General features: G+C 38.7%; 2 protein-coding genes across 3 annotated transcripts in view; both read left to right on the top strand.

Moving 5' to 3' along the window:
• Positions 1-23,593, top strand: part of LOC128636366 (inter-alpha-trypsin inhibitor heavy chain H3-like) — a 175,547-nt gene that overhangs the window by 150,261 nt on the left and 1,693 nt on the right. The window contains exons 12-15 of the mRNA XM_053689392.1: positions 4,764-4,903; positions 7,640-7,800; positions 12,834-12,854; positions 14,696-14,716. Coding sequence (XP_053545367.1) covers positions 4,764-4,903; positions 7,640-7,800; positions 12,834-12,854; positions 14,696-14,716 — 343 coding nt within the window. The remainder of the gene's footprint in view (positions 1-4,763; positions 4,904-7,639; positions 7,801-12,833; positions 12,855-14,695; positions 14,717-23,593) is intronic.
• LOC128666415 (inter-alpha-trypsin inhibitor heavy chain H2-like) overlaps positions 18,619-23,593 on the top strand; it is a 165,858-nt gene continuing 160,883 nt past the window's right edge. Inside the window, exon 1 of one of the 2 annotated variants that reach the window (XM_053721015.1) lies at positions 18,619-18,650. The gene's annotated coding sequence lies outside the window, so the exon portion shown is untranslated. The remainder of the gene's footprint in view (positions 18,651-23,593) is intronic. The other variant, XM_053721014.1, reaches the window with a different exon arrangement.

Here is a 23,593-nt window from a genome sequence, read left to right as displayed (position 1 = left end):
GGTGACGGAACCACCATGCTATTTTCGGAATCCACCTGGATGCAGCTTATGCTGCATCCAGGTGGATTCCGAAAATGGCAAGGCGGTGAAAGAATCCACCTGCTTATGCTGCATCCAGGTGGATTCTTTCACCACCCTGCCATTTTTGGAATCCACCTGAGTGCAGCTTATGCTCTTTTGCTCTCTCCCCCCCTCTCTTTTACTCTCCCCGCTCTTTTGCTCTCTCTCCCCCCTCTCTTTTGCTCTCTCTCCCTTTTTATTTGCTCTATCTCCCCCCTCTCTTTTGCTCTCTCTCCCCTCTCTTTTGCTCTCTCTCTCCTCTCTCTTTTGCTCTCTCTCTCCCCTCTCTTTTGCTCTCTATATCCCCTCTCTTTTGCTCTCTCTCCCCCCTCTCTTTTGCTCTCTCTCTCTCTCCCTCCTCTCTTTTGCTCTTTCTCCCTCCTCTCTTACGCTCTCTCTCTTCCCTCTCTTTTGCTTTCTCTCTCTCCCCTCTCTTTTGCTTTCTCTCTCCTCCCTCTCTTTTGCTCTCTCTCCCCCCTATCTTTAGCTTTCTTTTCCCCCTCTCTTTTGCTCTCTCTCCCCCTCTCTTTTGCTCTCTAGCCCCTCTTGTTTGATCTCTCTCTCCCTCTCTCTTTTGCTCTCTCCCCCTCTCTTTTGAGCTCTCTCTCCCCTCTCTTTTGCTCTCTCTCCCCCCTCTCTTTTGCTCTCCCTCTCCCCCCTCTCTTTTGCTCTCCCGTCCCCCCTCTCTTTTGCTCTCTCTCCCCCTCTCTTTTGCTCTCCCTCTCCCCTTTCTTTTGCTCTCTATCCCCCCTCTCATTTGCTCTCCCTCTCCCCTCTCTTTTTGCTCTCCCCCCTCTCTTTTGCTCTCTCTCACCTCTCTCTTTTTCTCTCTCTCTCCCCCCTCTCTTTTGCTCTCTCTCCCCTCCTCTTTTGCTCTCTCTCCCCTTTCTTTTGCTCTCTCGCTCCCCTCTTTTGCTCTCTCTCTCTCCCCCTCTCATTTGTGCTCTCTCTCCCCTCTCTTTTGCTCTCTCTCCCCCCTCTTTTTTGCTCTCTCTCCCCCTCTCTTTTGCTCTCCCTCTCCCCTCTCTTTTGTTCTCTCTTCCCCCTCTCATTTGCTCTCCCTCTCCCCTCTCTTTTGCTCTCTCTCTCCCCTCTCTTTTGCTCTCCCTCTCCTCTCTCTTTTTTCTCTCCCCCCTCTCTTTTGCTCTCTCTCCCCCCTCTCTTTTGCTCTCTCTCCCCTCCTCTTTTGCTCTCTCTCCCCTCTCTTTTGCTCTCTCGCTCCCCTCTTTTGCTCTCTCCCCTCTCTTTTGCTCTCCCTCTTCCTCCTCTCTTTTGCTCTCTCTCTTCCCTTTCTTTTACTCTCTTTCCCCCTGTCCTTTTTTTTTTTTAATTAAGGCACTCCCACTGCCTCCCCTTCTCCACCCGCCCACACCTCCCGCAGGCAACTTCCTTTCAAGATCGTTACAGGCGGTGACACACACAGTGTCACCATCTGTAACAATCAGGCACCCTCTCCCCCCTCTCTTTTGCTCTCCCATCCCCCCTCTCTTTTGCTCTCTCTCCCCCTCTCTTTTGCTCTCCCTCTCCCCTCTCTTTTGCTCTCTCTCCCCCCTCTCTTTTGCTCTCTCTCCCCCCTCTCATTTGCTCTCCCTCTCCCCTCTCTTTTGCTCTCTCTCTCTCCCCTCTCTTTTGCTCTCCCTCTCCTCTCTCTTTTTGCTTTCTCCCCCCTCTCTTTTGCTCTCTCTCACCTCTCTCTTTTGCTCTCTCTTTCCACTCTCTTTTGCTCTCTCTCTCCCCTCCTCTTTTGCTGTCTCTCCCCTCTTTTTTGCTCTCTCGCTCCGCTCTTTTGCTCTCTCTCCCCTCTCTTATGCTCTCTCTCTCCCCTCTCTTTTGCTCTCCCTCTCCCTCCCGTCTCTTTTTCTCTCCCTTTCCTCTCTTTTTCTCTCACTCTACCCCCTCTCTTTTGCTCTCCCTCTCCCTCCCCTCTCTTTTTCTCTCCCTTTCCTCTCTTTTGCTCTCACTCTCCCCCCTCTCTTTTGCTTTCTCTCTTCCCTTTCTTTTGCTCTCTCTCCCCTCTATTTTGCTCTCTCTCCCCCTGTCCTTTTTTTTTAAATTAAGGCACTCCCACTGCCTCCCCTTCTCCACCCGCCACCCGCCCACACCTCCCGCCTGCACCTTCCTTTCAAGATCATTACAGACAGTGACACACACAGTGTCACCGTCTGTAACAATCAGGCATCTGGCTTCATATGGAGGCGGAGCACCGATTCCGCTCCGGCTTCATATGCGGCTGATGTCTGAAGCTTCATCTCTCAGCTGTTATGTTACAGCTGAGAGTTGGAGCTCCTGAAGCTTTCTTGTCGCCGCGAGGTGGCTGCACGTGCATCCAACATTCCTTTGAGGATGCGTGCGCAACTACCGACGGTGATGGACACTTACAAACTCAATTATTATATAGATTTATATATGTACACATATGTATTTTTGTGTTTATATGTGTATATATGTCTGTAAATATTCATATACATATTTAGACATGTATATGTATATATTTATATGTTAAAGCCCTTTTTCCTTACACTTGAGACGTCATATCTTTGAGCCCTTATAATTTTTGATTGCATATTTTGTTTTAAATATTTTTTATTAGTGTTATTATGACAGTAATCATACTTTTTAATGTATTTTTTTTGTGTTTTGTGCAACTTTTTTCGAGCGTCACAGTTAACCATAGCTCTGAAGTAGTGCTATCCTAATGCACATAAAATTCAATTGCACGCAATTGAACACGTTTACTTTTAACTAATACACGCAATACCTCTGACGCACAGAAACACCCATGATAAACCAGATATCGCTCGCACGGAACAGTTTAAAGCGCCACTCGTAATAAATTGACAATTATTTTTCTCTAGATGATCTTTAAAATGTTCTATGTGAAAATGAGATGGGACTAGAGTTGCCACCTCTAGTTCAGGCCAAACCCAAACACTCTTTTTCCAGAGTACACACTATCTATAATAGCACATAAACACAAACTTTCCCATAGATATCACACTCTATCTCACACACACACACTCTCTCACACACACACACACACACACACACTCACTTTAACACACACATACTCTTTCTCACACACACTCTTTCTCTCTCTCTCACACACACACACACACACAGAGAAACTAATGCTCACACACACTTACGCACTCTCTTTCATACACTAAAACACACACTCTCACACACTAACACACATTCACATCCTCACACACACACTAACACACATTCACATTCTCTCTCACACACACACACACACACATATACTAACACACACACTCACACACACACTAACACATACACTCTCACACACTAACACACATTCACAGTCTCACACACACACACTCTCTCACACACATATACTAACACACACACTCACACACACACATATACTGACACACACACATACTCTTTCAATTACACAAAGACACTCACACACACAACAAAGACACTCACATCGGGTTTCGCAATTTAGATTTTAACACAGTCGGGTTAGCACACATGAAATCTTAGTAATCGAAAAAAAATTATAAAAATAATAAAACATACTGTAAAATATTCTAAATAATTCATAGAATATATCTATATATTTTAAGTATGTCAATACATTTTAATAATATTTGTTAATTTTATATGTAATATTCAATAATGCCCCTTAAGAATATTAAGATTTCATGTTTTGTAACCCGACCGCGTTAAGAACTAAATCGCGAAACACAATGTGTAAAATGCATATTTTCACATAGAAAATAATGTTCTTTTTTACTATTAAATATATCATTCTCTATATATCTGATACTGTCATCTTGTAAGTGAAGAACATTGTAACGTGAAATATTCATATTTTCATGTCGGGTTAGCGCACTTGAGAAAATGTGATTGGGTATATGCAAGAGTAGGATGTTTTTTTCCACTTTTCACTCTCCATTAACTTCTACGGGGGAAAACGTTAACATAATTTCTATATTGTAACTTTGACTTTTTGCGCGCGTCGGATTAGCGTGCAAGCAAAAACTTTTTACTTTCAACTTGTAATACGAGCTGTATCTAACACGTGGAAAAAGCTTACTTAATTCTCAAGTGGGAGCGATTAATAGTGGTAAATTTGATAACAGAGTAATTTGGAAAGTTTTTTTGTGGACCATTGGAATCGGTGCTCTGACAAAATGCCGACGGACATTTGGCCGACAGCATTCTGTCCGACGGACATTTGACAGACGGATAGAATGCCGAAGCATGTTCAGATACGCTCTGGTGTGCTCTGTTCTAATCCGCCTCTGGGAACCTAACCATGAGTCCCAGCCCGCACGTCTTGTAATTCTCTGTCTGGGAAATGATCTATCTATCTATCAAATCTATCTATTTATATATCTATCTATTGAATCTATCTATCAAATGCATCTATCTATTGCATCTATTTAACTATCTAATCTATCTATCTATCAAATCTATCTATCTACTTATATCGTGGCCGGACTTTTATCTGACAGGCACTTGTATGTCGGACTATTATCCGTCGGCCAAATGTCCGTCTGCCAAATGTCTGTCGGCCAAATGTCCGTCGGCCAAAAGTCCGGCCACAAGTGGAATCATTAGTTCATTTTGACTTCCATGTCTCTAACTATAGACATTAAAACATATACAATTATAACCTCTCCTTTAAACCTAACTTTATGTGACGTAACTATGTCGTTATTTCTTTTAAGCTTTCAGAACAATTTTCAGTGAATTTAGACACGAACCTTAAAGAAGCTGATGAAGTGTTTAAAGAGCAGAAATACATTTTTGGAGACTTCACAGAGAGATTGTGGGCTTATCTGACTATAGAGCAACTCTTAACACAACAGTAAGTAATAAAAAAATAGTTGTCTGATATTTAATTTTATATTGAAATAAATTACCTTGCCCTTGATATGCCCTGCATATGCCACATGACCTGCAGAATACATCTTTTGAGGTTGTTGACACTAAAATATAAATAAGGTTGTTCCTTTAACCATTTCTATTTTTTTTTTTATTCAGCTGGGGTTGTAAGAGCTGGTTTGTTGTTTTATTAAAGGGGAAATTATTTTGTATACTTTATGGAGTAGAAAATAATAACATCTAATAAACTTCAGGGAACAGAGGCAAGGAAGAATGTAAGGATTTATGCTGAAAACATCAGTTTGTTTTGGTCCATAAGAAGCCAATAATCTTAAAATAAAAAATATATTTTAATACATCCTATCATATATAATGCCTGGACCACAAAATATATTTATTATAATAATTGCTGACACTGAATATGATAAAAATATAAATGATATTTTCTAAAAAAACAGTGTAAGATTTATTAACATGTGGGGGAAACCAGAGGTAGACTCCTAGCCCAATGTGTTTAGAGGGATATGGCTGCACCTCGCTGACAAAGCCCAAAGGAGGCAGAAACGATAGTCTGGGGTTGCCATTTCTCTTGTTCAGAGGAGAATCGCCTGGTATTTTGGAGCTGGACTGAGCTTATTAGGCAGGATCAGCCTGATATACTTCAAGAAAGTTTTTCTCTGTGAAAAGCACAATTGGACTCAAAGGGGACGATTTATCAATTGTCCCGTGTCGGCATTTATCATTGCACAAGCAGTTCTGGTGAACTGCTTGTGCAATGCCGCCCCCGCAGACTTGTGGCCAATCGGCCCCTAGCAGAGGGTGTCAATCAACCCGATTGTATCCAATCGGGCGGATTGATGTCCACAGCCTCAGAGGCGGCAGATGAGTTAAGGAACAGCGGTCTTAAGGAAACAGGGGTATACGGCCCCATTCGGGCCGTGATAAATCGGCCCCAAAGAAGCAACTCCCAGGTGGTATCCTTAACAGGGCCATAGAACAAGCCACTGAGCTATTGTTCATTCCTGGCAAACTGATTCTCTTTTTGTTTGTATTTGTATTACCAAGAGAAAGACATAGAAGACCCATCTCCATATTTGTAAAATAAATTTTAACGTAACATTTGGTAATCCTGTTAATGTTGAGTTACAAACTGGCATTTTCTTTTCTTCTAATAATGGCCAAATAGAACAAAGTTAGTTGTAAAACTTATGTAAAACAGGCCCATACAAATAAACCACTATCTGCTCTTGTTATGCTGAGAACTTGGGCTAAATTAAACTTGGTCTCATTAGCACTCTGTAGGTTGTTGATATAAAAGAAAATTGGAAGGGTGTGACAGCTCTGTAATCTTGTGATTTAATACCCAAATGTTGAAGCACATGAAAGTGATAGCTGTAAAAAGCTGACTAGAAAATATCGCCTGAACATCTCTATGTAAGAAAGGAAAATAGTTTACCTCAAAATTTCCACAGTATCCACATCCCATTGTAACGGGACTTTGAGCAGCCAATCAGGATGCTAGTTCCAGGACTTGCAAGGGAGTGTACATCTGTCATGAGCAGGCACATTCATGTTATTTCTCTACTCATTTTAAGGAGATTTACTATGAAATCTCACAAGATTTCAGTGAATTGTCATGATATCACAGTAAAGCAAAGCTTGACCTCAGCACTGCTGATGTTAATTGGCAGTTGTTTTTTATCCCAACCTGCAGCTGGGCAGTAGCTGAAGGATAACTGTTCACAGAGCACTTACTATTGTGAGATGAAGAAACTTTGAGGTAAAATATCTTTCTTTTTTAGATAGGGATAATCATGTGATATTTTTCTTGTCAGCTTTTTACAGTTATACTGCATCAATTTCAAGTGTTTTATGTCCCTTTAAGTGCTATATCCAACTGATTCATTTGTAAATCTCCAGTAGGTTGTGCCAAGGGAATAATAACGAACATATTATTTCTGTAAGGAAACATTCATCATATACATGTGAAAATTTACAATGGAGTAAAGAAAATTCTCTATACAAGCTCTGAAATGTTAGTTTTACTTTGTCAGATATAAGATACTTTAAAAAATTATTATAGAGAAAAAAGAAAAGTTGTAGAATGGGATAATCTGTTGTTATGTGAATTTTCCTCATCCCAAAATTAGATGTCTTGCTAGATTTATCAGCTTACCTGGAGTGAATAGATACCATATGGGCTTACATAAAACAACAGATAAGTTAAAGGGACATGAAATAATTTGAGATGGGATTGTAATAGAAAATGTTTAATCATGCATGGAAAAAAAATATTGCAATGTGATCTCATATATGTTTTCCCTTTTAAATACTGATACAGTAATTGGAAGTTCACACAGCAGACAAACCCTACCGGGCGGCACAATAGATGATAACATGACCTTGTAAAACCTTGTATACTTCAGTAACACGTTATGATTTTATCCTCAAAATAACTCAAACAGTCAGGATAGTTTGACCATTGAAAAACAATTGCAGCAACACAGAGTTAATGTGTTCAGAAAAAAAATCAAACTGTGTTTATTAATTGCAATGCTAAAGGAAATGCTTTGAAAATGTTTACGTTCCCTTTGATAAATGTTTCCTCCCACTACTTAGAAATGATGAGACGGAGGAACTTGTATGGTCCTTCAAATGTATGGTCTGCCCTAAAAGCAAGAGTACATATGTATGATTTTTTTGTCTTTGTTAATTTCAGAATATCAGCCAAGGAAGAAGATAAAAATAGAGTTACAGAAAAAGCGCTGAATCTCTCTTTGAAGTACAATTTTGTGACTCCTCTAACTTCAATGGTTGTTACAGCATCTGAAGAAAAGGACGAGAGCAAAAATTTAGTTGCAAACAAACCAAAAGAAGGAGGTAAAGATTCATGTGAAATAAAACCGAAGTTATGTTTCTTATATAGGAATAAAAGTACTGAGCTAATGAGCTAAAATGTTTTAAATGATCAATGTTGGATTAGGCTTTTGTAAGTGCACAGTCATTACAATCTGTACTGAACATCAACACTGCTGGAATTTGCAGGGGGTGCAGAAGTGACAAAGATTGTTCCCCCATGGAACCTGCTTCACACAGCAGCTTGACTCACATTCTCCCATCCTTTTCTTGCAGTACCTCTCACCAGCTTAACCAAGACTCTACCCTGCCACAATATGTCCTTCAAATCCCTATTAGTTAGCTGGTGTCTTTACCCCCAACAATTTGACAGTTTCCTCTTTGGCTTGGAGGGGTAATATTTCCACCCCAAGATGTTTAGCCATCTTCTGCATCAAAATATTGATGACATAGGTGGCAAAGCTGAACAACATCCTTGAAGGTCAAGAAGAGCTGGGGAAGAACTGGATGGCTTGATGGCAAACACATGAAATATGACATAACTATATACAGTATATATATACAGTATATATATATATATATATATATATATATTGTGTCTGTGGTTTTCTGATCCTAGTAACAAAAAGAAGAGAAACATAAAACAAACATTGTACAAATCATTGTAGCACTATCTGGATCATTAACCAATACAAGTATTAGTAAGATACTTAGGCCCAACAGTACCAGCATTTTTGTAGAGAAGGGGTTTACAACACCAAGCAGTTCTTAGACTTCGGGGTCAATTTATGAAGCAGCGGATGCTGCTTACGACCCACTCCGCTTCAGGTCCGCCTAAAGCGGAAGTTAAGAAGCAGCGGTCCTAAGACCTCTGCTCCTAACTCGTCCGCCACCTCTGAGGTGGCAGACAGCCATCAGCCCGATCGGATACGATCGGGTTGATTGACACCCCCTGCTAGCGGCCGATTGACCGCGAATCTGCAGGGGGCGGCATTGCACCAGCAGTTTACCAGAACTGCTGGTGCAATGATAAATGCCGAGAGCGTATGCTGTCAGCATTTATCGATGTGCGGCAGACATGATACGATACAGCGTATCATGTCCATCCGCACCTTAATAAATTTACCCCTCAGTCTACAATATCTGCTGTGGATAAATATTTGGTTTAAACATTCTCTCCTACCTTTCTAAAGGAAGGTCATTGAGAATATTTTTGCAACTCATCAGCCTGAGTTTCTTCCATCAACATTTTTAGTTAATTCCATTCAGGTTGCAGAAGCCATATAACTGAGATAGCACTAGTAGTTAACTTAAACAGCGTAATTGATAATAAAAAAAGAAATAATAGAAAAAAAAACTATGTGTAAAGTTAGAAAGTAGACTTGTGCGCTGCGAAAAAATTTGTTTCAGTTCGTTTCGGATCGATTCGGATGTTTTCGAATTTCGTTTTCGGATCAATTCGAATTCGGATATATTTGAATGCATTAGTTTCGGATTTTGTTCGGATTCATTTGGATTCGAATAAATTCGGATGTATTCGGATGTATTCGGTTCGGATTCGATTCGTAAATTCGGAAGTTCGGTATGTCTTAGGTGGGATATGCTGTGTATTAGACTAGTATTATGTACTGTAATATTAGGTGTAACCCATAGCAGAGTGATATAACCTAATATACAGTACAATACTAGTGTAATTGTGATTAGTCCATGGCCATCCGAATGTTACGAATAAATCCGAACTAATTCGGATTTATTAGTTAGATTCGGTGCTACGGTAATTCGTAAATTCGAATCGATCCGAATCTCCGAATTTGACAAATTCGTCCGAATTTAAATTCGGAACGAAATGCACATGTCTATTAGAAAGATCACTTTCTTGTGTTGGTGTCGCAGCCAGCCCCAATCTCTCCTTCGATTGCGCAGAAAATCTCCAAAACAGTAGTGACGTAGACTTTCTAGGAGGGGCCACAGAAATCCAATGTAACCTTTACCTCAAATGGAAAGTTATAGTAGTGTAGCATAGATAAACACCCAATTCCAACACTTTATTCCCAAAAAATCTGAAGCAAATTCTACAGAATTCTCAAAGAAAATCCAGAAGATATTTTAATAAAAACTTTTATAAAGCACAAATATTCAAAATAAATACAGCTGAACATGTTACAGCTGATAACTGCCTTTCTCAAGAGCAAATTATGCAAAAAAGCGCTATAGCTATATGCAATAAAAGATCTATGACTATAGCTGCTGGTTGCGCAAGAGCAGAAGGTGTCATTACATGAGCAATTAATGAATGCGGGCAACAATACTAACCATTTACTACAATATCTGATGGACAGGTTCCCTAGTTGGTGACCTTGTCAATTTGGATTAAAACAGATGGAGTCCCATGTTGCTAATTTATTCACAATTCCAAGACTAGAGTGATGGTTCTTGTCAACAACTTTTTATATAGGATGCAAACAAGAATATAAAGTACTCTAATAAATCTTGTACTGCAATAAAACAATGTAACAGAAAAAAATATAGGCTATAAACAATGCTCACTACTGTGCTACTATTGCTTCTTGATATAGTACTGTAAATAGGAAATCCCCATAGTGTAACAGGTAAAAAAACGGGACTGGCCAAAAAAAAATACTCATATGGGGCCCGATCCGATATGCAGCATTGCCCGCAAAAGCCGGTGACGCCAAATTTTGGGCGGGTTTGGTATCACATATACGGTGTAACATAGAAGTTACGCTCGTATATTTCTGCCTTTGGGCGTAGTTTTTTGGCCCATAGACAGGTATACCAAACCCGCGCAGTTTGGTATCCAATATACTGTAATTCTATTGGCTGATTTGAATAGCCAATAGAATTACAGTAGCTCTTATTCTATTGGCTATTCAAATCAGCCAATTGAATTACAGTAGCTCTCATCCGATTGGCTGATTTGAATTTGAAGGCTGAAATCAGCCAATAGGAATTCAAGGGACGCCATTTTTAATCGCGTACCTTGAATTCCTATTCAGTGTACGGCGGCGATCGTATGAAGAGGATCCTCCACGCTCCATGGCTCCGGTCTTCAGTTCCAGCGCCGCCGATCTTCAGTTCCGGCATCGCCGGTCTTCAGTTCCAGAGAGGACGGTCTTCAGCTCCGCGGTCATCGGTCTTCAACTCCTCTGCTCCGCGCCGGCTGGTTCCTGGAAGAAGAAGAGGTCGCCGCCTGGAAGAAGACTTCTCCGCCTGGAACAGGACCTTCTCCGCCGGTCTTCAGGACAGGTAAGGACCACTTGGGGGTTAGACTTAGGTTTTTTTAAGGGGGGATAGGGTGAGTTTTAGAATAGGGGTGTGTGGGTGGTGGGTTGTAATGGGAGGGGGGGTTGTTCTTTTTTTTACAGGTAAAAGAGCTGATTACTTTGGGGCAATTCCCCACAAAAGGCCCTTTTAAGGGCTGGTAATAGAGCTGATTACTTTTGTAATTTAGTTTAGGGTAGGGACATTTTTTTATTTTGGGGGGCTTTGTTATTTTATTAGGGGGCTTAGATTAGGTGTAATTATCTTAAAATTCTTGTAATCTTTTTTTATTTTTTGTAATTTAGGGGGGGGGGTTGTAATATAGTTTAGTGTATTTAATTATATTTTAGTTTAGATAATTGTAGTTTATTTAATTAATTTATTGATAGTGTAGGTGTATTTGTAACTTAGGTTAGGATTTATTTTACAGGTAATTTGGTAATTATTTTAACTAGGTAGCTATTAAATAGTTAATAAGTATTTAATAGCTATTGTACCTAGTTAAAATAAATACCAAGTTACCTGTAAAATAAATATAAACCCTAAAATAGCTACAATGTAATTACTAATTATATTGTAGCTATCTTAGGGTTTATTTTACAGGTAAGTATTTAGATTTAAATAGGAATAAATTAGTTAATATTATTATTATTTAGATTTATTATAATAATAATTACGTTAGGGGGTCTTAGGGTTAGACTTAGGTTTAGTGGTTAATATATTTAATATAGGTGGTGGCGGTGTAGGGGGATTAGATTAGGGGGTAATAATTTTAATATAGGTGGCGGCGGGGTAGGGGCTCACATTAGGGGGTTATCACTTTAATGTAGGTGGCGGCGGGGTAGGGGCTCACATTAGGGGGTAATAATTTTAATATAGGTGGCGGCGGGGTAGGGGCTCACATTAGGGGGTTATCACTTTAATGTAGGTGGCGGCAGGGTAGGGGCTCACATTAGGGGGTTATCATTTTAATGTAGCTGGCGGTGGTGTAGGGGGATCAGATTAGGGGGTTAGACATTTAATGTAGCTGGCGGCGGTGTAGGGGGCTCAGATTAGGGGTTAATATATATAATATAGGTGGCAGCGGTGTAGGGGGCTCAGATTAGGGGGTAATAAATTTATTGTTAGGAGTGAGAGGGGAGATTGCTGATAGAGGGGTATACGTGTCGGGCTATGTTTGGGAGGCGTGTTAGACAGCAACGGGAGATTTAATATTTTAGTCAGTTTTTTTAGGCGTCGGCAGTTTCTAAAGTGCCGTAAGTCACTGGCGACTCCAGAAATTTGTACTTACGCAGATTTCTAGACATCGCTAGTTTGTCAGACTTACGGCACTTTAGCAACTGCCGGTGTCGTATATGTGATAGGTCATTGTGCAAGCTGAAACTACGGTTGGCGCAGGTTTCCACGCTTGCACTGAAACCTGCGCCGTATATCGGATCGCGCCCATGGAGTCAAGTGCTGATTTCAGAATATGAACTACATGGTTCTTCAGCAGAGCTCTTTATCCTTGTGATTTTATATTTACAAACCTGGAATAAATCTTCTGAAATCTGGACTTGACACCCTGTGAGTATTTTTATTTTGGGTGCCAGTCCCATTGGTTACCTGCTACACTATTGTGATTTCCTATTCATATTACTATATCAAGAAGAGGATAAAAGAAAGAAATAATGAAGACCTCCCGCCCATGTAATACCAAATTGCAAAACATCCCATCTAAAGTAAATTATAGATATAAATGTAATTGCACTATATTTTTTTTCTTTGTGTTACAGAGAATGAAGAACAAGATGCCGGTAAGAAAAGCTTATTCATTTTAACATTATTATTATTGTCTATGTCCCAGGATCTTACAACATTTTATCTGCAATTTAACTTACATAGGGCCGGATTAAAAGTGCCGAGCTAATTAGCCCTTTTACTTGCGCACAAACACTGCTACAAGTAAACTTTTAACAAGTGCAGGTTTGTGGGTATTACAAGTAAAATGTATGCGCGTGAGCGATACCCAATGTGCTAACTTTAGGAGTTTGGATAATGTGGCCATTATAACGCATTTTCCCCATAGACTTCACATTAATCCGACACAGCATTAGACCTACACCACTAAACCCGAAGGTACTTTTTTATGTATATATATATAGTGAAGATTGGATTAGCTGTGTTAGTCCAGTAGATAAGATGCTCAAATAACAAAGTATTGCAGTATGCAGTGATACCTTTTTTATTGGACTAACATAATATTTCAAAGACAAGCTTTCAAGAGTTTTCCTCCCTTCCTCAGATATTGCTTCAGACCTGAGGAAGAGAGGAAAACTCCCGAAAGCTTGTCTTTGAAATATTATGTTAGTCCAATAAAAAAGGTATCGCTGCATACTGCAATACTTTGTTATTTGAGCATCTTATACATACCTACATACATATATATATATATATATATATATATATAGTATATATATATATAAATTAAAAAAAAAAAAAATATATATATATATATATATATATATACAGTATATATATTTATATACAGTGTGTGTGTATATATGTATATATATATATATATATATATATATATATATATATATATATATATATATATATATATATATATATATATATATACATGTAGTGCAATGGCAGAGAATCCGCACTCACTGGACTTTTAAATCAAACAGCAATTTATTAAAAAATTCTTGAATACAAACATCTGGATCCTGAAACCCTGGCAGTATTATACTGAAATGTGTGGCTCCTCCTAACCTTTGCAAAGGACTTTAAAGGGACATTAAACACTAAATACATGCTAGATAGAATTATGCATTCAAAGAAAAGATTAGTCCATGACTAACATGTAGATGTATTTTTTAAAGTTTCATTAGTTGTTTAAAAAGTGACAAAATAAGTGTAAAGTTTTAGTGTCTATAAAACACTGGGAGCTGCCATGTTGTAACTTGTGTTACCTTCTCTGCTGTGGCCAATTAGGGTCAGTTATAAATAGGTCACTAGAGTGTGCAGCCAATGGTTGTGCTGGATTTAACAGTGTTCTGCACTTCCATTTCTAACAGGAACTGAAAAGCTCACAATTTCAAAATGGAATTACAGGCAAAGAGGACAAAATAAATAATGAAAGTATATTGCAGAGCTGTTTTATTATATACAATTTATCATTTTATATTACCATCTCTAAGTGTTTAATGTCCCTTTAAATATCGCAACCAGGTTGACGTGTTCTCCCCATAGACTACTGTTGGGTTAGCTCTTCTGCACTCTCCATTGGAGTTATGAATATTTCACATTCTAATGTTCTTTACATGCAGGATAATGTTATTTATTTATTGTAAATACATATATATATATATATATATAAATATTTATATTTCTCTCTCTCACACACTCTCTCTCACTCTCTCACGCTCTCTCTCTCTCTCTCTCTCTCTCTCTCTCTCTCTCACTCTCTCACGCTCTCCAATATTCACTTGGTTTGGTGCTGCAAAGATTAATCCTTTTTTTTGCCCAGATAGATGTATTTCATTATGTATTGAAACATAGCATGAATACTGCATAAAATATTACAAAAATTATCATGGCTGTTTACTTCACTGATTTATAAAATATTATTTTTTCCATTTTCTTCTAGATGCAAGTCACTTTCAATTATGTAAGTTAATTTCAATAATTATTAAGGATTGTTTAAAATATTAAAGCAGACATTAGTTAAAGGAACACTTAAGTCAAAAATAAACTTTCATGATTCAGATATTGAGGCCTATTTATGAAATGTCTGTCGGACCTGATCTGACAGTGCGGATCAGGTCCGACAGACATCGCTGAATTTGGAGAGCAATACGCTCTCCGTATTCAGCATTGCACCAGCAGCTCTTGTTTGCTGCTGGTGCAACGCCGCCCCCTGCAGACTCGCGGCCAATCGGCCGCCAACAGGGGGGTGTCAATCAACCCGATCGTACTCGATCGGGTTGAATTCCGGTGATTCATGTCCGCCTCATCAGAGCAGGCGGACAGGGTTATGGAGCAGCGGTCTTTAGAATCACAGGCCAATTCACTTAAATTATCAAAATATGCACACTTTTTATATACGCACACTTTCAGAGGCACCGTATATACATATATGCATTTTGTGATTGGGTGATGGCTGTCACATGATGTAGGGGGAAGGAAAATTGAACTAACTAAATTCTGTCAGAAAAAAATTACCTATTCATTTGAAATTCAGACTAAAGGCTCTTGCATTGTCTTTTTATTTGTTGATTATGCAACTCTACTTTATATAATGGTCCTTTAAATGGACATTTAACACTACGGGCTAGATGACGAGTGGAGCACAAAATTGAGCTTCCGCAATATTTGCGCTCCACTTGTAATACCAGCGCATGCAATTGCTTGCTGGTTTTAGAAGTGAGGCGCAATGCGAAAGCGAACTCGCGTCTGCATTGCATGGAAGCTTTGCGCCCACGAGAGCATGCTTCTATAGGCTCCAATGGGAGCCTTGTTCTCATGCCGAGTCATGGCAGAGAACCTAGCACAGCGAAGGGCAGCAAAATTTAAATATTTATGTATATGAATATATACATATATATTTATGTGTTTAAATGTGTATAAACACATATTAACATAAATATATAAGCATATACATATATATTTACAGTATAATCACAGTCCCCATAGAACGCAATGTAAAGGCACTTTTCAGTGCTGTTTTTTTTCCAACACCCCACATGCAGTTGTTTAACTAAACAATAAAGATGGTCATATTTTTTATTTTAGGAGAGGAACAGTACACTTTATTTGGGGCCAGAGGTCTGACCTCTGGTTAATTTTCAGAGCGCAAAGTGCTACCGTGAGCGTGCGGTAGCATTAAAGGGACAGTTTACTCAAAAATGTTCTCCCCTTTAATTTGTTCCCAATGATCCACTTTACCTGCTGGAATGTATTAAATTGTTTACAAGTAGCTCCTTTACCCTTATATCGGCATTTGAAATAGTTGATTTAGCATGTGGTATCCCCACCTATTCTGAAAGTTTGTGGCCGCAGGTCCAAGATATAGATAAGCTTTGTAAACACAGCCAGCAGAAGAAATTACACTCCCAGTGGGATATAGCAGAGATAAGGTAATAAAATGTTGATTTTCCATTGTTCTCTCCAAGTACTGGTGATTGTTTTATGGACAGCTATAAGATAAAGAAGCAGGTATATGTACATAATGTGATAAAGTAATGAGATCTGATTATACCTACAAGCTCAACCCATTTTATTAGGTTGTGGCTTCAAAACACAAAATCAGAGCTTTAAAATACACAAATAAACCTTAAAAAGCTAATTTTCATAAATTTTTTACTCTGCGGTTGGTAAAAAAAGCAATTGTAAACACATTAAGGGAAAAACTATTTTACAGTATACTGTCCCTTTAAGCAGCCACTTGTAATGGCTGGTTATTTAATGTGCGCCCATAAACTGGTTAATTTGGCCGTTTACAGGTGCACATTACATTAGCGCTCCACTTGTAATCTACTCCTAAATAAATGCTAGATAGAATGATGAATTTAAAGCAAAGCCAGAAGATAATATGCAGATGTATTTTTTTAAATTATGGGGTTGATTACAGTCTATTATTTAACATTTATCTGCTTATTAACAATTGCAGAAGATCCGTTTTCGATGTTGATGCAATCGGCCATTACCATTGTTTATTGGAAGTATTTTTCACAGTATTGGTTTGGTGATAATGATTCTTTACTTAGAATGCGACCGGTCCTGTTTTACTGATCACAATCCAAATTATTGTTGCATAATTACACATTCATTTGCCATTTTTTTGCTTAAACTTCCACAGCTAAAAGGTCTTGATAAACCCCCAGACACCACTTTTTGACTTAGTACCCATTAAAGTCTTGAATGTAAAGATTAGTTTTGTGCATGAGCAAAACATGGCATATTGCATGATGTTAAAGGGACATAAAACCCACAATTTTTCTTTTATGATTCAGATAGAGAATACAACTTTAAAGAATTTAATTTACTTCTATTATCTAATTTGCCTCATTCTTTAGATATCCTTTGTTGAAGAAATAACAATGCACATGGGCCAATCACACGAGGCATCTGTGCAGCCACCAATCAGCAGCCACTGAGCCTATTTAGATGTGCTTTTCAACAAAAGATTTCAAGAGAATTAAGCAAATTAGATAATAGAAGTAAATTGGAAAATTGCTTAAAATTGCACGCTCTTTCTCTTTCAGGGGGAAAAAAAATGTGGGTTTCATGTCCCTTTAAGAAGCCATGTCACCAAATAGATGCAAACACTGCATTCTCAATCAATTAAAATTTTCAGAATTAAATTACAGGAATAGGGGGTATAATACATTTTGAAAGTCTATTACATGTTTTTAATCCCTAAAATTAAATACTTTGTAATACAACCTCAAAGTGTTTAATTTCCATTTAATGAATGTTTATTATTTGTCTGCCAAAATAATGATTATTTCATTTTACAGGTTGCATGAGCTTTGGCAGGAATTTTTTTGGGAAGGGCGGACAAAAAATATGACCCTACAATAATAATGTGACAGAGCAGAACACACAGAGGCCCCAATTTATTAAGGTCTGGCGGACCTGATCCGACAGTGCGGATCAGGTCCGCCAGACCTCACTGAATACGGCGAGCAATACGCTTGCCGTATTCAGCATTGCACCAGCAGCTCACAAGAGCTGCTGGTGCAACGCCACCCCCTGCAGACTCGCGGCCAATGGGCCGCCAGCAGGGGGGGTGTCAATCAACCCGATTGTACTCGATCGGGTTGATTTCCGGCGATGTCTGTCCGCCTGCTCAGAGCAGGCGGACAGGTTATGGAGCAGCGGTCTTTGTGACCGCTGCTTCATAACTGCTGTTTCTGGCGAGCCTGCAGGCTCGCCAGAAACACGGGGCATCAAGCTCCATTCGGAGCTTGATAGATAGGCCCCCATAGCATCACAGCACATACCTGTGCAGTATAGTTTAATGCAATAACATTAACACATACAAGGAATACATCCTTAACCCCTTCATGACTGACGGCGTACGTTGTACGTCACTGGTTATTTTTCTGTGTTGGGGCTTAATAGCGCGGCTCTCACCAGCAGCGCTGAGTCCGTGCTCTAGCCTCATGTCTTCAGGAAGGAGACATGTTGTAATAGCCCGGCCTCACCACTTTCGGCGAGACCCGCGCTATTACAGGGCCAAACACCGCTAAGGACACGCAAAGTACAGGGTATGTTCTGGTTGTTAAGGGGTTAAAACATGTCAACGATGACGGTTCCAGAAAAAAAATACGATGGAACAGAAGCAATAAGTCTCTTAACCGGGTAGCAATACTTAGAATACTATGGGAATCAACAAGGTATAAGATGCTGTTTCTGCCGCAGAGGGTCTCTATTGATGTCATTGTTTCATTAGAAGCATCTGCATATTTTTTAATTACTGCTTATTTTGTGATATTTCAGATAAACTTCATATATATGATATTGATATATGATATTTTATGAAACATCTAATGATGATTGATTTCTCTTTATTTAAGCAGTGGATGATTATTATTATGGTAAGTGTTTTTTTTTTTTTTTACTATCTTTATTTAGTGTACACGTTTTATAGTCTTAGAGCTTACAGTTTTGTTAAAAAGGTGTGGAAATGTATGAGACTTTTCCATTTACTTCTATAATAAAATGTACTTTGTTTTTTTAGTATCCTTTGTTGAAAAAAATAATTTAAAAAAATACCTAGGTAGGCTCAGGAGTACACATATATCGATACGCCTCACGTGTCATATTGTTTTAACTTATTGAACAAGGGTCAACGTTGTTTTACATTGTGTATTACTATTGTTTTTAGCAGTAAATTAACCTCTTAAGGACATATGACGGAATTTTTCCGTCATAAAACAATTGAGCAAACTGAAAGCTGTGTCCTTAAAGGGTTAAGACCATGCATTTAGGTCCTAAAATAAATAAATATTTGTTTTGATATATCCGGTTTTACTATTTGTTCTCCTTCTGTTTGGTTATTAACCAATTATCACTATCATATGTAATGTATTAGCCATTTGTATTCCAACAGAAGATATAATATCGGTAGATACATATACATAACATTCATATTTCCCATCCCGGCTCCATTTTTGGAGCGCCAACTACACATTTTTTTCACATAGGCTCTGGAGTAGCAATGCACTACTGGGAGCTAGCTGGTAATTGGTGGTTACACAAATATGTTTCTGATCATTGGTTCTGCTGTTCAGCCAGGTTCTAGTAGTGCATTGCTGCTGGGGCCTATTTATTATTGTGCGAGCTTACATGATCCGATATTACGGATCATGTCCTTTGCACATCGATAAATGCCGACAGCATACACTCTCTGCATTTATCATTGCACCAGCAGTTGTGGTGAACTGCTGGTGCCATACCGCCGCTTGCAGATTCGCGGCCAATAGCAGGGGGTGTCAATCCCGAGTTAAGGAGTTAAGGAGCAGCGCTTCTTTACTTCCGATTCAGTCAGAACTGAAACGGAGAGGGTCGGAAGCAGCATCCACTGCTTCATAAATAGACCCCCCATGAGTCCATCTATAACCTCACCCACAACAATCACCCTTGTGAACTGCTGGTGCAATGCCGCCCCCTGCAGGGGGCGTCAATCAACCTGATCGTATTCGATCGGGTTGATTTCTGGCGATGTCTGTCCGCCGGACAGGTTATGGAGCAGCGGTCCAGGCTCGCCGGAAACACGGAGAATTAAGCACCATACAGCACCATACAGAGCTTGATAAATATGCCCCAATATCTCTATGTTCAACAGTACAATAAAGTAATCTAACATATTAGCCAAAATTAGAATGCTCATGGATTTATTTTAGTTTTAATAGAAGCATTTTTGTAATATACATGTATTAGCAAAAATGCTTCTAATAAAAGCTATAGCTGTTTCAAAAGTGTATTTAAGTATGCACTGTGCTCTGAGCAGCTACAGTATGTAAAATGCTGGTGCACTGAGAATATTTAGCTATGCTTCACATGCACGTGCAGAGAAAAATGTTAACACTAAAACAGTGATAACTTTTACTAGAAGCATTTTGCCAATACATGTATATTGCAAATATCTTGCTATTCAAATATGTAATTCCTCTAAGTGCATTTCAGTTTTGACCTGAATGTCCCTTTAAATAAAAAATGATCACAAGTCATGTATACAATTTACAATGACAGCTTTCCAATTATGTTTAAGAGTACAAATCTTTTATGCATAAAATGATTAGATATTGACTTACAAGGGGCGGCCATGTGTGATGTCATCAGTAGAGGCATTCCCTTACTCTAGTATTTGAAGAGAATTCAATAAATAAAGACATTTAATATACATTAAAAATTATACTAAATAGATAGTTGGCTACATTCTCTAATAGTGTGAACACGCAGTAAGAACATTGTAACTAATTCCATTAGCATTATACAAGTAGCCCTCGCTTTGCGCCTCTTCAGTTTGCAGCATTTCACAATAGCGCTGCCGCCTATGCCTAGTGATCACATGACCACTGTTAAAGGGCCAGTAAACCTAGAAAATAATGTTATATAATTCTGCACATAGTGCAGACCCGCCCTCTGTGCTCTACTGAACGGGTCTGGTTTTCTCTCTGAGCGCATCTGGGCAGTTGTCTAGTCACAGCACGGCCCGATCGCGACATTACACTTAATGTAGCTCGCTCCCGCTGTCAGACAGAGCAGGAGCGAGTCACATTGAGTGTAATGGCGCGGTCAGGCCGGGCTGTGACTAGACAGCTGCCCAAATGCGCCAAGAGGGAAAGCCAGACCCACTCAGTAGAGCATAGAGGGCGGGTCTGAAAAAACCTCTTTTTTAATAAAAATTTCACTGCCAATATTATGTTACATAAAGCTAGCACTAATATAATGTGCAGAATTATATAACATTATTTTCTAGGTTTACTGGCCCTTTAAGGAAGTTATTCCACAAGCTCCTTAGCTGACAGCAAAACATTTGCAGAAGAGTTTTTGCCACCTGCATTTATAGTACAGCTCTGCAGGGGAGGAGCTACCATTGGTGCAGCAAATTCCATAGCACCATGGCACAAATGCAGGGGGGCATAGCAGCCAGTCTATACATAGGCTTGTGCAGAATGTGTTCAATCCTAATGCAGGTGAGCCTTTTATTAATGCAGTTTGCATTATCTATCTGTTTATCTATCATCTATCTATCTTTAAAATCATTATACAGATCAGCATATATATTATTAGTTTAAAAAAAGTCCAAAATGCAATCCAAGGATAGTAAAATAAAACACACTTTATTGTAATAGCCTTAAAACAAAAAACAGAAACAACCAGCCGAAAGGTTAAAGGTAAAAGTCTGACTGGTTTCAGTCAAATGACCGTACTCATAGTCGTGACAACACACCTGCCTCATTACATTTAAAAACACTCACAAACGAAATGATTGGTTGAGCAATTAAAGAATGTAATACTAACTGTTGACACTTAGCTGTTCTAGTTAAAAGGACAGTCAACACCAAAATTGTTATTGTTTAAAAAGATGGCTGACGCCTTTACGTCTTTTGAGTCTCATTCTGTTTTTCAGAAACCTTGTTATATGATGCACCCTCTTTTGGTAAAAGCTCCCTTGGATCTATAGATTGAACCTGTTTAAAAGTCCTTTCTACCATATCTTTGGAGTAACCACGAGATATCAAATAGTTTTTTTATTTTTTTACCTTCTTAAATAAATGTGCTTTCTAGTGTACAGTTACAATGTAGGCATATAAATTTCCCCTTGGCTATGCCCTTAAAGACATGGGGCTCCATGTACGAAGCAGCAAAATCTGCTCCGGAGCCTTTGCGGGGCAGGTTCCCATATGCGAGCCTGCTTCCCGTAATGTAAGAAGCAGCGGCCATTAGACCGCTGCTTCTTACACCCTACGCCACCTCTGAGGTGGCGAGGGAAAATCACTGAGAGCTCGCTCGCTCTTTGTGATTGACAGCCCCTTCAGTTGCGTGATTGGTCGTGCAAATGAAGGGGCGGGCATTACACACTCTAATGAGTGTGTAATGATACAAACGGGCAAGCGGATCTACAGATCCGCTGCCCGTGTGTAGCGAAGGCGGGCGGACAGCTTCGCGAGTTGAGAAGCTGTTCGTCCACCGCTTAGTACATGGTGCCCCATGGATAAAGAAGGGAATTCCCCTCAATGGGTTTCCTATACAAAGAGGACTCCACTGTCTTATTCATATGGTTAAAAGTAAGTGTAACATCCAAGAAATGTATAGCTTCCTTCTGCTCAAAGGTAAACTGTACTCCTATAGCATTCATATTTAAGGATGCTACAAATTGTTCTGCTTTACTAAAATCAGCATTCCAAATAAACAAGTGGTCATCTATGTATCTCATGAAGGGCAAGATTAAAAGTTGTGTGGCAAATCTGTTATGAAAACACTGCACGCTTTAAGGGTTTTCCGCATTTAGGGATGCGCAGGTATTACAAGTGGAAAAATAACTTATTTTGTGTGCGCGTTAACCCGCATACCGCGCATAAACAAACGCGCTTTTGCATGCGCGTGCATGTATTCCCCCATAGAGGTTAATGGAGAAAAAAAAAGAAATACACCTAGCACCCACAATTGTGAAATCGCTGTCGCATTTTCGCATTCCCCATAGAAGTAAATTGAGAAAAAAATATTTTTGAAAAACACCCATCGCGCATACAACATTACATATTCGCATCAATAAATGTGAAATATTTACAGTATATACATAGTTAAAATCTTTATTAAATATTAATGTTGCATAAATATGTTTTATCATGTTTTTATCTGTACATATATATTTATGTCTTTATTTGTGAATATATGACTGTAAATACATATATACTGTCAGTATATTTATAAGAATCTTAGCAGTATTCTCCAAACAATGTGTGAGTATATGGCAGGGAATATATTTAACAATCTTTCTTTAGACTGAACCCACAATCAATATACTTCTACTAAGACAACAAAATTAATCTAAATATCTGAATTATTTATTGTTAGTAAATAACTATGAGCATGTTGATACTTAAATATTTGTAATAATTAGAATATGAGTCAATATGATATGCGTTAAAACAAAACCTATTTAAAATATGCTATGCAAAGCTCATGCAAATTTATTTTAAAACCAACCTTTCATTCAGAGCTGCATTTAAAATATTACAATGAGACCCAAAATAGCAGCTGACAACCCAAGCAACACAATTCTATCAGTGCTAATTTAAACAATAGTACAATATACACTTCTATTAAAACATCAGAAATTGTATATATTATTTATGTAAAAACCCAATTCTGAGTTATCACTCTATAGTTGTACAGATAAAATAATTTAGCAGCAAGGATTTGTTTAACCCTACACAGGCTGAATACTAGTAAAATGCAGACTACCCTCTTTCTTTTTATATATATATATATATATATATATATATATATATATATATATACGTTAACA

Source organism: Bombina bombina, chromosome 7, assembly GCF_027579735.1.
Source record: "Bombina bombina isolate aBomBom1 chromosome 7, aBomBom1.pri, whole genome shotgun sequence".
NCBI classification, from domain to species: Eukaryota; Metazoa; Chordata; class Amphibia; order Anura; family Bombinatoridae; genus Bombina; species Bombina bombina.
Note: the sequence above shows the minus strand (reverse complement) of the source record. Positions and strands in the feature narration are given on the sequence as shown.